At 41.7% G+C, this 16,269-nt stretch overlaps 1 protein-coding gene across 1 annotated transcript; it reads right to left on the bottom strand. All coding sequences in view use genetic code 11, as the record gives it.

The window, feature by feature from the left end:
- Window positions 1-1,939: 1,939 nt before the first annotated feature.
- EGR_04174 (Bromodomain-containing protein 8) lies at window positions 1,940-15,081 on the bottom strand (the record flags this gene model as incomplete). Its single annotated transcript, XM_024493423.1, has 12 exons — window positions 1,940-2,011; window positions 3,281-3,533; window positions 4,606-5,004; window positions 6,582-6,825; window positions 7,260-7,603; window positions 9,330-9,505; window positions 10,453-10,942; window positions 11,112-11,440; window positions 12,351-13,309; window positions 13,739-14,055; window positions 14,415-14,715; window positions 15,072-15,081. The coding sequence occupies 12 exons, from the start codon at window positions 15,079-15,081 to the stop codon at window positions 1,940-1,942; spliced, it is 3,894 nt and encodes a 1,297-aa protein (XP_024352124.1).
- Between the last annotated feature and the right edge of the window lie 1,188 nt (window positions 15,082-16,269).

Here is a 16,269-nt window from a genome sequence, read left to right as displayed (position 1 = left end):
TGAGTAAATTTTTATAGGCGAAAGCTTCTTTCAGTTGCTATGATTGCTGTTAAAGCATCCACAAATGATAGTGTCTTCTAGTTTATGCGTCATGAAACCGCTAAGCGGAAGACTATGCATTCCATAGTCCCACTTCAACACGAAGTGTCAGGTGCCAGAGGCCTTGATATCCTAGATTGTGTTCTACCGCGGATTTTGTGCCTTCATATACGTGTAGGAGCGGAGCGCGGTACACCAGAGTCTGGTGAGGATATTGCAGGGTGGGCAGCCGTATCCCGTCTACAGCTCCCTGACAGCCAACCCCATTGCCCTTCGGAGCGACGCACAAGTAAGGCTAACGTAGGCACATGTACCCACCCCATCGGCATTCACCACCACCGCCCTTGAGGACGCTCAGATTAACCCTACGCACAATTGAACTTGGGTTTTGTTGATCGCCTCTCTAACACGCATTTTCATTTCAATCCATATTTTCTTCTTGTGTGTGCTTTCATTAGCTGGCTCACGTCTCAACTCAAGCACTATGGACGCCTAACCACTCCCATTTACTTCGTGGAATTGAAAAACGAGACCATTTCATGCCTCCGATGTTTTTCTTTTCAAAGACCCTACATCTGTGGGTGAAGGACTCATTCTCGGCTCTTTTTTGTTTCATTATCGAAGAGTGGAATTTTTCCATCTAAATGCACATAGACTTGGGAAAGCCGTATCCGTTGTATCATAATCGAGGGCGCGTTTTGATTCAGACATAGGTAGGCCCTTTGTACTATGGTTGCCTCACGTGATGCTAGAGTATCTACACTATAAGAAGCTGTTGTAGGTGAATCAAACGCACTTTTGACGACCTAGCACTTAGAGATAATCAGAGAAATATGAATTCCTTATCCTCACCAACCAAATAATCCGAGGCGCTAAGTCTTGTTGTTCATTTTCCATTTCGCTTATTTCTTTCAGAAGTGTACTTTTGAAGGTCCACATGCGCTGTATCGTTGTGTAGTATCATAAACGTTCCGCTTTCACGAAAGGAGCCATTCATATAGAAGATTCTGCATATTCTCTGGTGGGAATTGATTAAGTCGATGTCTTTTAGCCTCCTTAGAATACTTCTTTGTTCTTAATCTTTAACGGAATGATTGAAATACATGAACTGTTTGGATCACAAAACCCCAATTCTTCCCAAGAGCGACATTCCTGTTTGGACAAATTCGACCGTGACGTCTTTGTGGTCTTTGTCTATAAGTATATCGACATCAGTGATCAACCATTCAAAGACCCTCCTCTCTGATATCCCTCTTGCTTCTCCCCTAGGTCACTACTCAATTGTCCAACGGTTCCGTAGCGCTCAGCCAACCTCCACCGAACTTGGAGCACCCACCGGCAGTGCAGCATTCCGAGGCCGAGACTGTTTCCAAACCAAAACAGGACAAATTTGTCAATTTGTGATCTCTCTTGGCCTTGCCTGCATCTTCACCCATTCTCACGTACGTAAAAATACGAAGCCAAACATTGTGTTCAACAGCTATTTTCATCACCACTGGCACACAAGCAGATGTGGGTCTCTGAATAATAAAAACGCAGTCAAAAGCTTTTTGTTCGCAGAGTCGCTCTTTTTGAGTGATTATGAGTCACGGAGGGGGAGGGGGGTAGGTAGGTGAGAGGCGAGCTCCCCACTTTGTCAGCTGTCTTCAATGTGTTCTGATATCATTATGAATCTAGGTAAATGTACGGACTGGTACCCGTTTATTGAGGCAGGCTGTCTACGGAGTCATGGTCGCACACTGACGTTCGTTGAGTGCTCTCAGTGAGGCAAATGATTCGTCAGCAGGTACGTGAGAGCGGAAGAATATGACATGCAAACATAAACCGTGCACACATGGGTGAAGGATGTATTCTCTGGCCCAAATTTACAAATACAAATAAGGTGGAATTGGTGATTAAACTATTTCTTCCTGGAGGATCTTCTACTTCCGCTTTTTGTGCTTTGTTCAATTTTTAACGAGGATTCAATGGTCTAAAAGAAAAGCAGAACAAATAAAAGTAACTCCGTCTTTAAGGGTGCAAGATAGTATGGGATAGATGCAAAATGCGACGGTCGATCCTGCAAGGATTATGTTAGAAAACGGAGCTCCCACTATTAAAAAAAAGTAGAAATTGGGGATTAATAAGTGTTTGTTAAAAGGGAATTTACAAAATACTTGGTGCAAGTGAGGAACGCTCTTTCCTCAAAATGTAAAGGTACTCAAACAGCATCCCCTGGAACAAGGACAATACGTGTGGTGAAACGTTAGTTTCAGCTAGTTGTTACTTCATGAGAGGAGGGGAATTTATTTCATAGCTAAACCGCCCGATGGTAATTTTGTGCAGAGGCATAAAGGTAGACTCCATCGCTATGGAAACAGAAAATGCCAGGGAAGAAAATGCCGCATTCTGGCTGTAATTGGCAGCACTTTGCCCGAGGCTAGCATTAAGAATTCGAAAAAAGAAAACTAATTTTGTGAAATCGTGAATTTGTTCTGAAATGACAGTCTGTTCCGCTGATAACTTGACGAAAAAGAGGGTAGCCGTGGCTCCAAACATCTAGTTTGAGAAAAAATGGCTGCTGCACAGTCCACAGCCTGAAAAAAAACCGAAAATAATGAAGATCACAGCGAAATAAATAACCTTTTGGTCGAAAAGAGCATCTTCCTTCCAACACGCTTAAAAGATAGAAACCACTAATCTATGAAAAAATGGGCAATTTTGCAAGAAAGTTGTAAATGATTAGAATACCAGTGTCCAAGGGGGTTTTGTTTAAAAATTCTACAAATGGTTGAAGCACTCGGACATGTCTAAATTGTTCCAGAAGTGACCAATAAATTTGCATCAACTACAAGGAAAAGTTAAAATAAGATTTATTTCACGCTTTTCAATTCTTTAAAGAAAAGGCTTTGCACATAAGCTTGACAAATAAAAACTAAGAAGTTGAAATATTTAATCCATTCATACGAGGCGTGGAGTTACTCAAAAATGGGACGAAAGACTTATCAATGCAAGTAGAGAACAGTTTATGGAATCCTTATTCGACGATACCACCGACTCCAAGTCTTTCGAATCCAACTGGAAGTCAATTAGTGTCCCTCCTCTTCAATCAAACATCCGACGCGAAAACTTAGCGTTAACATGATTATACAAGACTCCCGGGCAGTGCGATGATTAAATCAACGTCTTGATTTCGAGTGAGCACTTTTTAATAAATCCAAATCTACTTCTAGTTGAAAACACTGGAATTTTGTGTACTCACAAAACGCTGCAGGATGGAGGTAATACGAGCGTACACCGCTCTGGCCACATCTACCGAGATGACGACGCCGTCCTGTTGCAGTGAGGATGCAGGGGTGGTGTAGACGGCTCCCGCGAGTTGGGAGAGCACTGAATGCACAAAAACCTTCTTGCGCTGCGTCAATTTCTCGCCGCTCGCCACTGCGCACGTCCTCTTCTCGGCTGCGGTGAGAATCGACTTGGTTGCCTCGTACAAATCAGTGTCAGTTATACGACTAAAAGGAGAGACATTAAACTTTGAAATCATTACGCAGCGGTACATCAGAAAAGAAGGCCAAATGTTTGTCAGTAGATACCTGATCTATTCAAACCAGCAAGCAATTTCGATGAGGATGTTGCGGATCGTTTGAATAACAGTTTATCGGTTTCACGCATGTTTACTAGAACTCCCTTCCCTAGGTTCACATCCCTCTCCAAAAATGTCTTCATTGTTAAATAATACTTTTCAAAGTGCGATCAAGTAAAGTGGCTGGGAAAGGAATTCTAGCCCACTCCTAACCCTAGTCAAGAGCAGTCATGAATCCGAATCAAATTCTTCGAACCCTTCCCTTACAGCAATTAGCGTTTCTAGGTAGACCACTGAATTCATAAATCGCAATACATGACAGGCAAATAATAAGGCAAAAGGTCATTTGCATTAATCATGTCCGAAAAGCATCACAATCAGCTAATTCAAACAAAACTAAGCCATTACAATGCATGACATTAAAGAGACGAATTCGTTAGCGGATACCTAACTTCCTATAAGTTGTTTAAGCAAATAAGTGAACCTGTCTGTGACAATTGAAAAAACTTCTCCCCATTCACGTTAGCCTGAGAATGCAGGTAAATTTTTGCATCTAAATAAAAAAGGTCACTCTACTGATTTGAAGACAAAACACTGGTATGCTTTCAAAAGTCTCTCTAATGCACACCAATTGTTAGAGTAATCAACGGTAGGCATCCTTCGTGATCCTCTATGATATCTCACATTTTATGGGTTTTCGCAAGGATTGTCACCAACTCGCTCCTTCGAGGTAATGATAAACATCATTTAAATCAGTCGCGTTAAAAACCACTCTGTTGCCACTACCACGTTTTGCATTTCTGCATGATACCGTATGATCTTGTAAACACCAAAATCAGTTAAGACATTCCCCTCTACTACAACGATCACGTCTTTCATTACTCCAATGAAATCGCCACAGTAAATTATCGTCCTACTGTGTATAACCGAAGAGGCATGAACCGAGATGGGTTTCGTTTGCAACGATGCAAAGCAGACGAAGGAAGAAAGTTGTTACCTACCCAGAAGAGCGTAATCTCTTCCGAGGTGAGTGAAACTGCTCAATTTTTATGTCGGGAAAGGCCTCCTCAAGAATTTCCGCAGACCACTGATCCTTCATCACCTTGGGGGGAACAAGAGAGAGACGCAAACGCAGAGGCGAGGTGGGAGGAGTAGGGGCAACAGCGGCGGAAGAAGAAGTGGTCTCAGGTACCACAGAGAGATTTCCATCATCCTGACGACTAAGACGCAAACGGAGGCTACGTGGTTGGAAGGAACCCTCTTTTTCCGCCTCTCTCTTTTTCTCTTCCTCCTGAATGTTCTCTTCCTCTTGAATGTCGCCTTCTGCCTTCGGTTCTTTCCACTCCTCCGACATCTCTTCATCAAGACGTGGTGGAGAGAGGGCAGCGGTGGGGGAAGACCTTGATTTGGGGAATAAACAAACAAGTGACCAATTAGCGAAATTTGACATTCCCATGTATCAATAGCTAATAGCACAATTGCGATCGACACACCTTCAGCAAATGGTTCTGAACTTAAATTTCTTTAGACTAAAAACGGAGTCAAATTATGGGAAGTCGAAAAGGGGTTTAAAGGCATGACATAAGGTAGTTTAAAAGCTTCCTCATGACTGCAAGATACGCATCACACATTAGCACGATCCATCAAGAAATGTAAAGAAAAGTTAAATATTTGATAAAATTGACTTTAAAATGCAACACGACCAATAACTTGGGATTTCATTGTATGTGATGTGAAGTTACAGAGACCAATGACGGTCATTAAGTTTTCGATCCTTAAAAATACTAAACGATGTTACACATTAGTAATAAACTTCATGGACCTAGTAAACAGTTTTGATCAACATTTGAATGAAAAGAAGCGATCTTGTTATGATTTCTGTATTCTTGTTAACGTCCTGAGGATAAGTGGAAAAACAATACGGTAACTCGCCTCCATATGTCAGTCGTCCTGTGTCAGAGAATTTCACTTTTGGGGTTCTAATTACCAACGCGAAACTATAGCACCTTCATTCAGTAAAGACTAAGCAAATTTAATCAAAACCTAAAATCCCCGATATTGTGCATAAATTATCACTGGCGATTCGACCTATGTGTTTTGACTGCATGCATTCAATCATCTACTGTATCTCATTAAAAAAGAGTAAGTCACTGCTAAGGAAAAAAGAGGTTTTTCAAACTTTCTTTTCTTATGATAGCCATGTGATAACGATGTATACATCACCAAAGATCATAGCTGCCAAGGTGATTGTTTTATCGAGCCGAATGAACTAAAAAACCCAGCCTTTCAAAATTACGTTAGGTGGTTACGATTATTTGTTTTGCAAAAACAAAACCAAGGTCATTAAATGGGTCTAAGGTGTACTGGGTCTGGTGCCAATACATGTAGCTTGAGCCAAACTACCGGCATAATGCTGGTATACGAAGTGACAATTGGACTTCAACTTTTAATATCAAGTTTCAAGCCTTCTGCGGCTGCAATTTTGGGTCATACTAATGATAATATCAGCTGTCCAAGTCTAAATTACGCATAATGTTGCAAGAAGCTAAATATGACTGTTCCGTTGCGTTGGAGGTTTCTGGTTACTAAAAGAATGATACTTTCTGATCCATGCTAACGAAAAGTGGGTGGAGCTGACTTATGCAACGTTTAAAAAAAATCAAGACACCACTTATCGTCCAGTTTTGATAAATTCAAATGCTTTGCAAAGTTAACATGTAATTACCCTCGAACAAAAATAATCACTTCATTGGTTTGAAAGCAATCTACCTGTGAAAAGAATTCGCGCGGGTAGTTACCATAATGTAGTAAGGAACACGCATCACGTGTATGTGAGGACTTGGGTGAGAAAATCGGGGAAATTACAGGTAATATGCGGCTTAGAGTGAAGGTTTTAATCGTCTCACAACACTTTAGAGCAAATTCGTTATAGAACCTAATTCGTCATCAGCGAAAGGACTCAGAGTACTGAACTTACTGAAAATCTGGGGAATTCGTGACCTTAGGTTGTGTTTTGGGACTGCCACCACGAGAGGAAAGAGGTATTGTTGACTCCTCTTCCTCCTTCTCCTCCAGCCTGCCAGAATCGATACTTTCCGCTTTCAACGCGTCCTCACCATAATCCAGATCGGACTCTGACATGACACTTGTCGAAGGTGTAGAAGTTCTCTCACCGCTTGCATCACATTCTCCTTCGCCTTCAGCGGCCTCCGCGGTTGAGTCTAAGGGAATAACATTTCCATCTCCTATGACATCGATTAATTGCGGCGAAAAATATGAGAAATACTTGAAGTAGTATCGCACATGCACACCTAGGGGAAAGTGCTTTGCTATTCCAGGATGGGAAATTGAACATAAAGTAACCAAAATGTACCTATGCAAAATAACATTAATGTTCAAGATATTCTTATTGGGTTTACATCACAGGTATCTAAAGTAGGGTGTCTTGCAATACATATGGACAAAAACAACTTGAGTCCAGAATGAAAATCCCAGGCTCATTTTTGGAATATCTAGGTATGATAAAGAAAACTACTTTACATCAAGTCCTAGAATTGGCCAACTTACGACATATCGATGCTGAAAAAGTTCATGAATCAATATTGCGTAGCAATACAGTCTTTTCAAAGTTTACAGAAGATATAGTTCAATATACTTCGACTGGAATCACTGGGCCTTCTCTCTGGAGGCGACTTCGGTTTGTTGGCAACTGGAGGCATTTTCTTCGGAGTGGTGACCTTGGCGATGGAGGGTACACTGCGGAGAGCGGCGCCGCTGCCTCCAGAAACCGTCCATACAGAGTAAGGGACGTCGAACGGGTCCGTCCAGCTGTTCAGTTCGCGAACGAATTCCGCAACCTCAGGCGGTGTGTCCACGGCGAGCTCAGCAGACCCAGAAGTGGAATGGTCCTCGTGTTGGCATTGAATGTTGGCCCAGAGGATGTCCATACAGTTATCAAGCTCACCGCTCTCCACCTTTGCCAGCATCTCTTTGAAGAGCCTAAAGGTAAGAGTACTTGGCCTAGTACTCCGTTGATCGTAGCTACGCACACAGCCATTCTTAAATAGAATATTCATTAACCAATTGGCTGTCAACGAAATGCTTTTGTGAAATGCAATTTACAAATAAAGGAATTTTTCAAACCTAAATCATTAACAGACCAACAGCCTTGAATAAAAATTTTGTAATTTAATTAAATCCCCTATTGTCATGCAATGAAAATACAATCACAATGGATCAACAAGGTTAATTCCATCCAATCAAACGTGATGATTTTGCTGTTACAGCGGCCCTATTTATTATCAACATGACTCGTTGAACGTGACTAATGCACAATTTCCCATTCAGTGCTTTTGGGAAGAAGCATAAACGTATTTGAGCAAAATTAACCAATAGGCTGGAAAACTTTATTCAAGACTGCCAAAACATCTGCCATTTCCGTAATGTTTTTGCCTTTAAAATAATTTTTTGTGTTTCCACGTGAAGACCTCTTGACATGGTATGTGTAACTTGTGTATTTCTCGAGTGATATTTCCACCTGATTCATTTAGCTGGAGACCCTACAAAGGCATAGCTATATTATTAGTTAACAAACAACCTACCAGAAGCCGTAAAGTGATAGACAACTGTGATTATTATCTCATTAGCTAGTAGTCCAAACATCCATCTTAGTGATAAGTTCGACAACAGCTCGAGGTCGAAATGCTAGAACAGTTGCATGGAGAAAGGCAAAGTATCCATAAACAAGCACGATAAGGCAATTGCAAACACTTTTAGAGCCTGCCAAAGAGGATAAACGTTTTGATTTGTTTAATAAAGCCGGTATACCGCTGCACTAGGCCTCCTGGGTATGAAACAAAAGTCCTAGATGCATCTGATAGCAGGCATGTTCACACCACCTGCTGAGTAGCAGCCCACTAGACTGAGGAGACATTTGATATTATATTAGAATAAACAGGTTTTTTGTAACCCGGTGATTTAACAATTAGGCTGATTGGATGTTATCAGGCTTTTGGGATTTTTGCTCATTGACAATGAAGCAATTTATTGACAGTGGTCCTTAGAGCGCCTACGAGGATAACCCTGATGCTGCATAGGAGGTAGTAATGATTGAATCCGCTCCACACAAATAAAAAACCCAATTTCTATAGACACTGCACCTAAATGTCACAGGAAGAAGTTCGGCACTGGATATTAAGTCTCCAGAGATCCACAGCGAAGAGGGCATTGAAACCGGACCGATTTTCGGTGAACATGCCAATAACAAATCCAGCATAATGGCCGGTAATTGAGCTAAATATGATTTAAGGAAAACAAAGTCTTTGAAAATCGCCCCCAAAATTGACTCGATACATTCCAATGTAGCAAGTATAGAATCACCCAAATGTACAGCTGAGAAGTAAAGAAACGCTTGAGAGAATGTGACCCTATGAAGGTACTTCGTACGGTGTCTATTTAATGCAAATTGGTTCTATGCAAATACTTCCATAAAAGCAATTGGGATGTGAAACATCATCCATTCCCTACAATGCAGTTAAAAACTGAGACTCGCTGAACACGTAATTCGCCTAGCCATGTTGGAAAGTAATACATTTTCGTTCCTGTCCCATGGTTGACGCAGTCTACAAGACTAAGGCGCTACAACACCACCACCCAAGCAGGCGAAATCTATGTAGACGGCATTCAAAAAGCGGGGAAGAATTGAGGAGAGGAGGAGTGGAGATACCTGTACTTCTGGCGAGCAGAGATAATCTGACTGCGCAGCTCCTCAACACGTTCCACGGTGAGGCGTTTAACAATGAACTCGGCGAGACTCAAACCAACAGTGGCGGTGGCGGCAGCTACGTCGCTTGGCGCCTGGAACACTACCCGACCCTCTTCCGCGCTCCTCTCCACATCCACCTAAAAACCGCACATAAGTGGATGAAACTACTAATAATGATTTAAGCATGTCGTTCATATGACTTTGGTTCATTTACTCGTAAATGATCGGTTAGAATTTTAACACATTGCCTTAGCCGATGCGTTTTTAGTGCTGTGCCACCCATCATGAGTTGATTACGGGTTCCAAAAAGTTTTACGAAGTAGCTTTAAGGCATGTCGAATTTTATAACGGTTTAAGGCTTAGCTTTTTACCAAAACGCTTTCAGTTGCTTCTATGCGCAGTCGTGCGCATCGTCTGTCCGCTCTTTCTACCTGGACGCAAAGTTAAATTAATTGAATTCCTTCAATAACTAGGACCCAGTTGCAATCGAAAGAGCGTTTGTTATTTTGATAGAAATAGACGTTTTTAGGAACACTCCAATAAACGGTGTAAAGCAAGTTGAAACCAACGTCGAAGCTCATCAAATAAGATATATTCTGCATTAAGAAATGACAGGTAGTCTAACAGCCAATTAGTTACTCGGGTGGAATATTTAGCATTGCAAGGGTAGCATTGAACCATCTTAGTAACAGCCTCACCGCGAAAATGTTTAAAGCTATGTGGAACAGCCATACACAGGCAGCACGTAATCGAAGGCCAGTTAGATCGGAACATAAAAAATTCCATTTATGACACAGCTTAAATAAACCATCATCTCTAGATCAAGCAAACGATACCATCCTACACCTTAATCTGCGTCAAAATTTAGTAATGCTTCAGCATAGGCCATTCCACTGAGTAGTTTGAGTAGACTCAGAATTGTTATTTGTATTGTACGGAAGCAAGAATCATGGAAGCCGAGACAGTCACATCGAACATAAGTAATGAAAGGGAGATTTCGGTTGATGAATACTTTAATGGAATTACCAGTGTTTATGTGACAAATAGCATGCAAATAGTGGGGGGGAAAAATACGTTTACACACCTGTTGTTTTCTAAACATCTCAGCCGAATCCAACAGGAGGGAGTACTGCTTAGCACAAGCCCTGGCTGAACACCAAGTTGGAGGTCGGACAAATCCGCAGCTGGCGGGTGGAGTGAATTTGGCCAGACGTCGAGAGATGGGCGGCCAGGTGAGCTGTTGATTGTCGGTATCGAGAAGGGCGGAGGCAAGAATGAGGCGTTCACGCAGTGGCCACACCCCCGCCTTGTGGCCAGCGCGCAGCAGTTCGGGCGAAGGCACTGCTACCGGCACCATCGTTGCCGATGAAACCGCCCTCTGTCGGTGATGGTGGCGATGAGCATCGTGGGGCGAAGCGGAGGTTTCCGACCCTGTTGAGGCGCGAGGAGCCGTTTTACTGGTCTCGCGCTTCGCCGCCACCATTACTGACGCTGGATCTGTTCCTTGAAACCTTCTGCGACGCCGGCGTGATACCGGTCTTCCATAGGGCATCGCTGCATAAACAGGATAACACCTTAGTTGAGAATTATAAAATCATAGTATCGAAAATAGGTGCCAAAGTATCGAGTGCTTTATTCATATTACAATTTCAAGCACGAACAACAAAATTATAGTTTTTTACATATAAATAAGAACCTGGAAGTGATTAGGATAGGGAGGAGGGAGAGGAGGAAAAGAGGGACTGGTCAGCGAGGTACACGAGGCGTCTAGAGACCTCTTTCGGTCCAAATTTATGGTATACCGCATGAAGATCGGTGGAGGAAAAGGAGAGAAGGCGGGCATCGTCAGAAGGAAACCAAAGGGAAGGGCTATTGTCGGCACTAGCACTGGCTCCGGTTAGCACACGATCAGCAGCCTCGACGTCACCGCTAGTAACGTGGAGAAGGAGGGCCGCATTGGTGGAGGAGAGACGGTGTCGGCGGGCGAAGGAGTCAAGTTGGCGAGTGAATTTGGCTACTCGGGAGAGGATTTCATGTATGTCGACTCTCGGGCTTGGCTGCATGAGTGGAAACTGAGTGAAAAAGTATACGATATTAGAAACACTTCCGTACCCACTCTTTTCAGAGTAAAGAAACGGAATTTTTGAAGAAAATGATATTGATTGTATAAATTGCAACTTAAAACACGATGATATCATCATGGCATAGATTATGGATGTCGAAAAGTTGGGAATAAGTTATGGGAAATAGTTAATAAATGCAAATGACTTTTTGGGGCAAACTTAACTTAGTTTCTCCAATTTTGAACATTTACTCATTTTTGTCAGACTAATGGGCACTATGCTGCTTCCAACACACAATCATTGAGGATTTCAAGCTACTTTTAATTAATTTGTCCACAATATCGAAACAGAGAAATATTGGCTCTGAAGGTGCAATCAAGTAATACAATGCGTTACTAGGGTACAAATATCAACTAGGCCCAACAGTATTGACAAATTTACGGGTACATTGCAATTTCAAGCCCCAATTTACGAAATCAACTTATAAGACAATCGTCAATTTGGGGTAAATTGGAGTACTTGAGTGCCGAATTATTTCGACTTTAGGCTTGTTCAAATCTCGACTACATGATAACTGTGGTTGAATTCAAAACTGTATAGCAAAGCTCTGAGTAACAAACCAGTGAATGCTAAAGATGCCAATAATTTGAAGGAAAACGCTATATTTACGACACATTTTTCCGACTTGCAAATCTCATCAAATACAAGTGTAACTTCTAGGGCAAACTATGGAATCAAGATCAATGTTCCGACTCATGCAACATACAAAATGTACAACAAGGAAGAAGTCGGGATAACAATTGAAACTCCACAAAAAAAGGTAATAAGAGCTTTCAAATAACCAAAGGACAATTAAACTGTATTATTAATTGTGCAAAAGGCAAAAAAAAAAACATTTCTAAAAAAGAGGGCCACTCACTTTTGGCGGGGTATTATTAAGTTTGCCAGTTCTCAGGAAGGCAGAACTTGATGTGTCAGAGTGACCCTGACTCTCACGAGTATTTGCTAAACGATCCAAACTATTCGCTGAGAGGGTATCCGGAATAATTTCAACGTTAAGAGGAATTCCATCTAACAATTTACTGGAGTCGAAATCAACTTCCCTAGAGGACGATTGAACGGAGTCCAAGTCAACTGCTTCAAAGCTGCTACGAAGCACACGTTCCGATCGCCTTTCGGAACCATCACTAGCAAATGAAGCAGAATGATTATTCACGAGAGAGTTAGGTGATCCAGTAACTGGTCTCACGGATCGAACTGCTTTGGTGAAAGTTGAACCATAATCCCCTTCCCCAGACTCTTGTTGAATATTATCCGTGAAACGCGATACTATCGTATTTTTTTTCACAGCTCGGGTAGCCATTTGTTTTGAGGGTTTAGCCAAATAAGACTCTTCAAGCGTTGCTTTATGCAGACCTTTTGTCTCATCACTCAAAATCGTTACGCTTCCGTTATCCGAACCGCTTGAGATGCCATCTGACTTTCGCTTTGTAGAAGGCCTTAGTGATTCGGGTAGTGCTTGCGCAGACTGATCATATGTTGCTGTAGCAGGAGGATCCACACTAATTAGTGCATGGACATTATTAACTGAAGAACGCAAAACTCTTGTAGAGGTGATTTGAGGCCTGGAGAAAATACGTCTGGAACGAAGATTTCTGGCCCGCGTGAGGCCATTATTCAAACGCAATGAGAGACGCCGATCGAGACGCGCAGAAGGGTTGTGTTCAGTGAGGGTTTTTTGAAGCGAATTTGGATTGGAGGACAGTTCAGGAGACGCGTTACCCTGATTCTCTTCACTCCGCTGGGACTGCGTATCCTCATAATCGACCAACCTGAACTGCTCATTAAGAGGTGGTTGGGCAAGGCTTGGAGATGCAACTAGAACAACATCAAATACGAAGGTCATTTCGAAAAAGTCAACGAAATGGAAGCGGGAAAAACTAGCTACGCCGAATACAAAATGTGATATTTTTGCGGCGAATCAATCAACTGTAACAGTAGAGATCAACAAGATAAAAGTGAGGCATCCACGGGTAAGGACACATCGTCTTCAAAACTAGGAATTCTTCGTGAGGACTTTCTGTGCTTCTGAAGATTTAGACGAGCCAACGAATCGGAAATAATCATTTTAATAACACAGCCAAACCGTCTACCTCATATGAACGCTAGCAGATTCAGATAAACACTAGATTCTCAGTAGCTTCCGACTTCTATTCAACAATCTAATCCACTTAGTTACTTTCAAAAAGTCTAATCAGGCCATGAGCTACGTGGTTTGAAAAAGAAGCTTATACTTTCATGACTTACAACTATTCGGATCACCATCATGCACCGAATTATCACTTGTGAAATAAGAGAGATCAGATAAAACGACAGGCGACTCCTTGTCACTAGTGGGAGTATCAGACTGCTGCAGACTCTTCGACTCGTTGGCAAACATTCGGTAGAGCCCATTTACGAAGCTTGCATTGCCGTACTTGCGCCTCCCCTCCGAAGTGGAATGCAGTACCTCTTCGAGATGGTGGATGATACTGTGCATGAAACGACTACGCATCGACTCTGCAGAATGGAGGGTCACACCAGCGGTCTCTAGTTGGATCCATGTTCTATGGCTCCGGATCTTACTGGGGGAAATGGCATCAGTTTAGGAAAGCCAATCCAGATTCAGGGCAGACCCACCAATTGCTAACCAATGCAACACTTCTAGGCAAGACAAACGCATTAGCCCGAGTTTAAAAACAGCCCAAATTATAAAGTATTACCTATGTGCATAAACCAAGAGTCTCTACAGATAGCAAATAATCTCAGAAACCATTTCCAAAACGGCATACTATCAGAAATCGGGGTGTTAAAAAAGAATTCCAGGCAATTTCTCAGCCATAACAGTGGTAATTGAAAGCACATTAGTAAAATCACTTCTAAATAAAGATCCGAAGCAAAATAACAAGAGAAGAGAAGAACAGGCAGTTTGAAAACAAATTACCTTACAAGATCGTTTGTAATGATATAATTTAGAATGATCCAATCATCCTGATCCGTATAGGGAATACGTTGATACCTCTTTTTCGGAGCTGGTTCAAGAGCCTTCTCTTTCTCCAACGCGGTCGCAAAAACCCCCTTTCGGACTCTGACTCCTGAATTAGACCGCAATGAAGTCATCAAAGCGACGGATGACTTCAATGGAGATGATCGACGACCATCCACCGTAATTGGTTGTAAACCGATAGCAATCAGATCAGAAATATTTGGAAGACCTCGTTGACTTAATCGTCGCAATGATGAACCTTTACGACAAGTTAAGATAGTAAACTGAATATAACTGTGCAGCGCCTGTTCGTAAACACCAAATAAAACCTCCATGAAAAAAACAGGCCCCCTAAAAACGATTAAATTCACCCCATGAACACGTTCCTCTGGCACCACCAATGGTCGTATGCACATTAAAGCCCAGGAAATACTAGTAAACATCCCGGGTAAATAAAGAGAAGTGACGACAACTGCGAAATAAAAAGAAAAACATACCCCAAGGACCCAAAGCAAAAAAGGGATATACTTAAGGTCCCCAATTTGTCGAGCATGAAAACGGTTGCAAGACAGAGGAGAAAATGAATGACGGGTAGTAACGAAGATAAAAACTTACGAGTTCGCATTGAAAATGTACGACCTAAGGCACCCGAATCCAATAATGCTAATGTAATCAACTGTCGCGGGTGTGCTTTCGACACTTGACAAATGCAAACATTATCACTATAAATTGTTCATTTCATTTGTGTTGCATAACCTCCTCCTGGAACCCAATCAGCAAAATAAAAAATGTATACCGGAGCTGCAAATATGTGCCCTTTTAATTCCGAAAACTTTGTCATGATGGGTATTTTAAGCGAATTAAAACTATAATACGAATCCATAGTTGCCCTTACACATTTGTAGGAAAAAAGGCATAAAATATTAGTCAAACATGGCGCATATCTATTTTAGATACTAAAGGAGACCCATTTTGCCAGTAATGATTGGAGGAAAATTAAACTAATGCGGCACTTGTCTAAGGTAGTTTCATCATAGTAGAGGGAGTTACAACTCATATTCGTGACTTGCAATTAAAGTAATAGAGTCAAATTAAAAGAGCGACCTCCTATTTAATATTACCAATAATCATTCTGAAACATTCAGATTGTTTTTCTCTTCCAGATTATATCATCGACCTACTACTGATTGGAGGGTGTTCGCGCTCCCCTTCTTCCGCGTGTTAGTGTTAATGCACTTCTTTGCCTAGTGTTTGCGTTACACGCGTGTTTTCGCATCTTTTGAACAAGCAAATTTGACATATACATTTGTATTTGTCCTTTTTGTGGTCAATTTGTACTTCGGCTAATAATTCTCTTTGGAATCACTCTAACCTATGCTTCAATTTGAACGAGATTTCTAGGGTCTTAATGCGAAACAAAAAGCGTTGGCCTTTCGCCACTTATACTTATCTCTACGTTGTCCTAATTGTAATTGTCATAGCTCTCCTCCATCTTGGGGAACCATATATTTGAACTCAATTCATCCACTTCCACTAAAGAAATGTTCCCTCGGGTTTTTAGCAATGAAATTGCTATTCCTTAATGAGTTGGTGAATTTCAACCTTTAAGGCTTTGTTACATAGTTCGCTGGTGAGCTAACTCTTCTCCAGTCGTGCTAAGCAATTCTTAAAACATTTCCTCTTAATGTGTATTTGGAATTCGTTTTTTTTCCGAACAATTAGTCTACTTGTCCTTAATTTATTCGGCCCATCAGCTCAATGTCATACGAGTTGTTCTTATGAGGTTTGCATCTTTCGTACTTGGTCTTATTTG

The sequence above is a fragment of the Echinococcus granulosus genome (genome assembly GCF_000524195.1).
Source record: "Echinococcus granulosus chromosome Unknown EG_S00025, whole genome shotgun sequence".
In the NCBI taxonomy this organism is placed as follows: Eukaryota; Metazoa; Platyhelminthes; class Cestoda; order Cyclophyllidea; family Taeniidae; genus Echinococcus; species Echinococcus granulosus.
The sequence above is the reverse complement of the archived record's forward strand: the minus strand, read 5'-3'. Positions and strand labels throughout refer to the sequence as shown.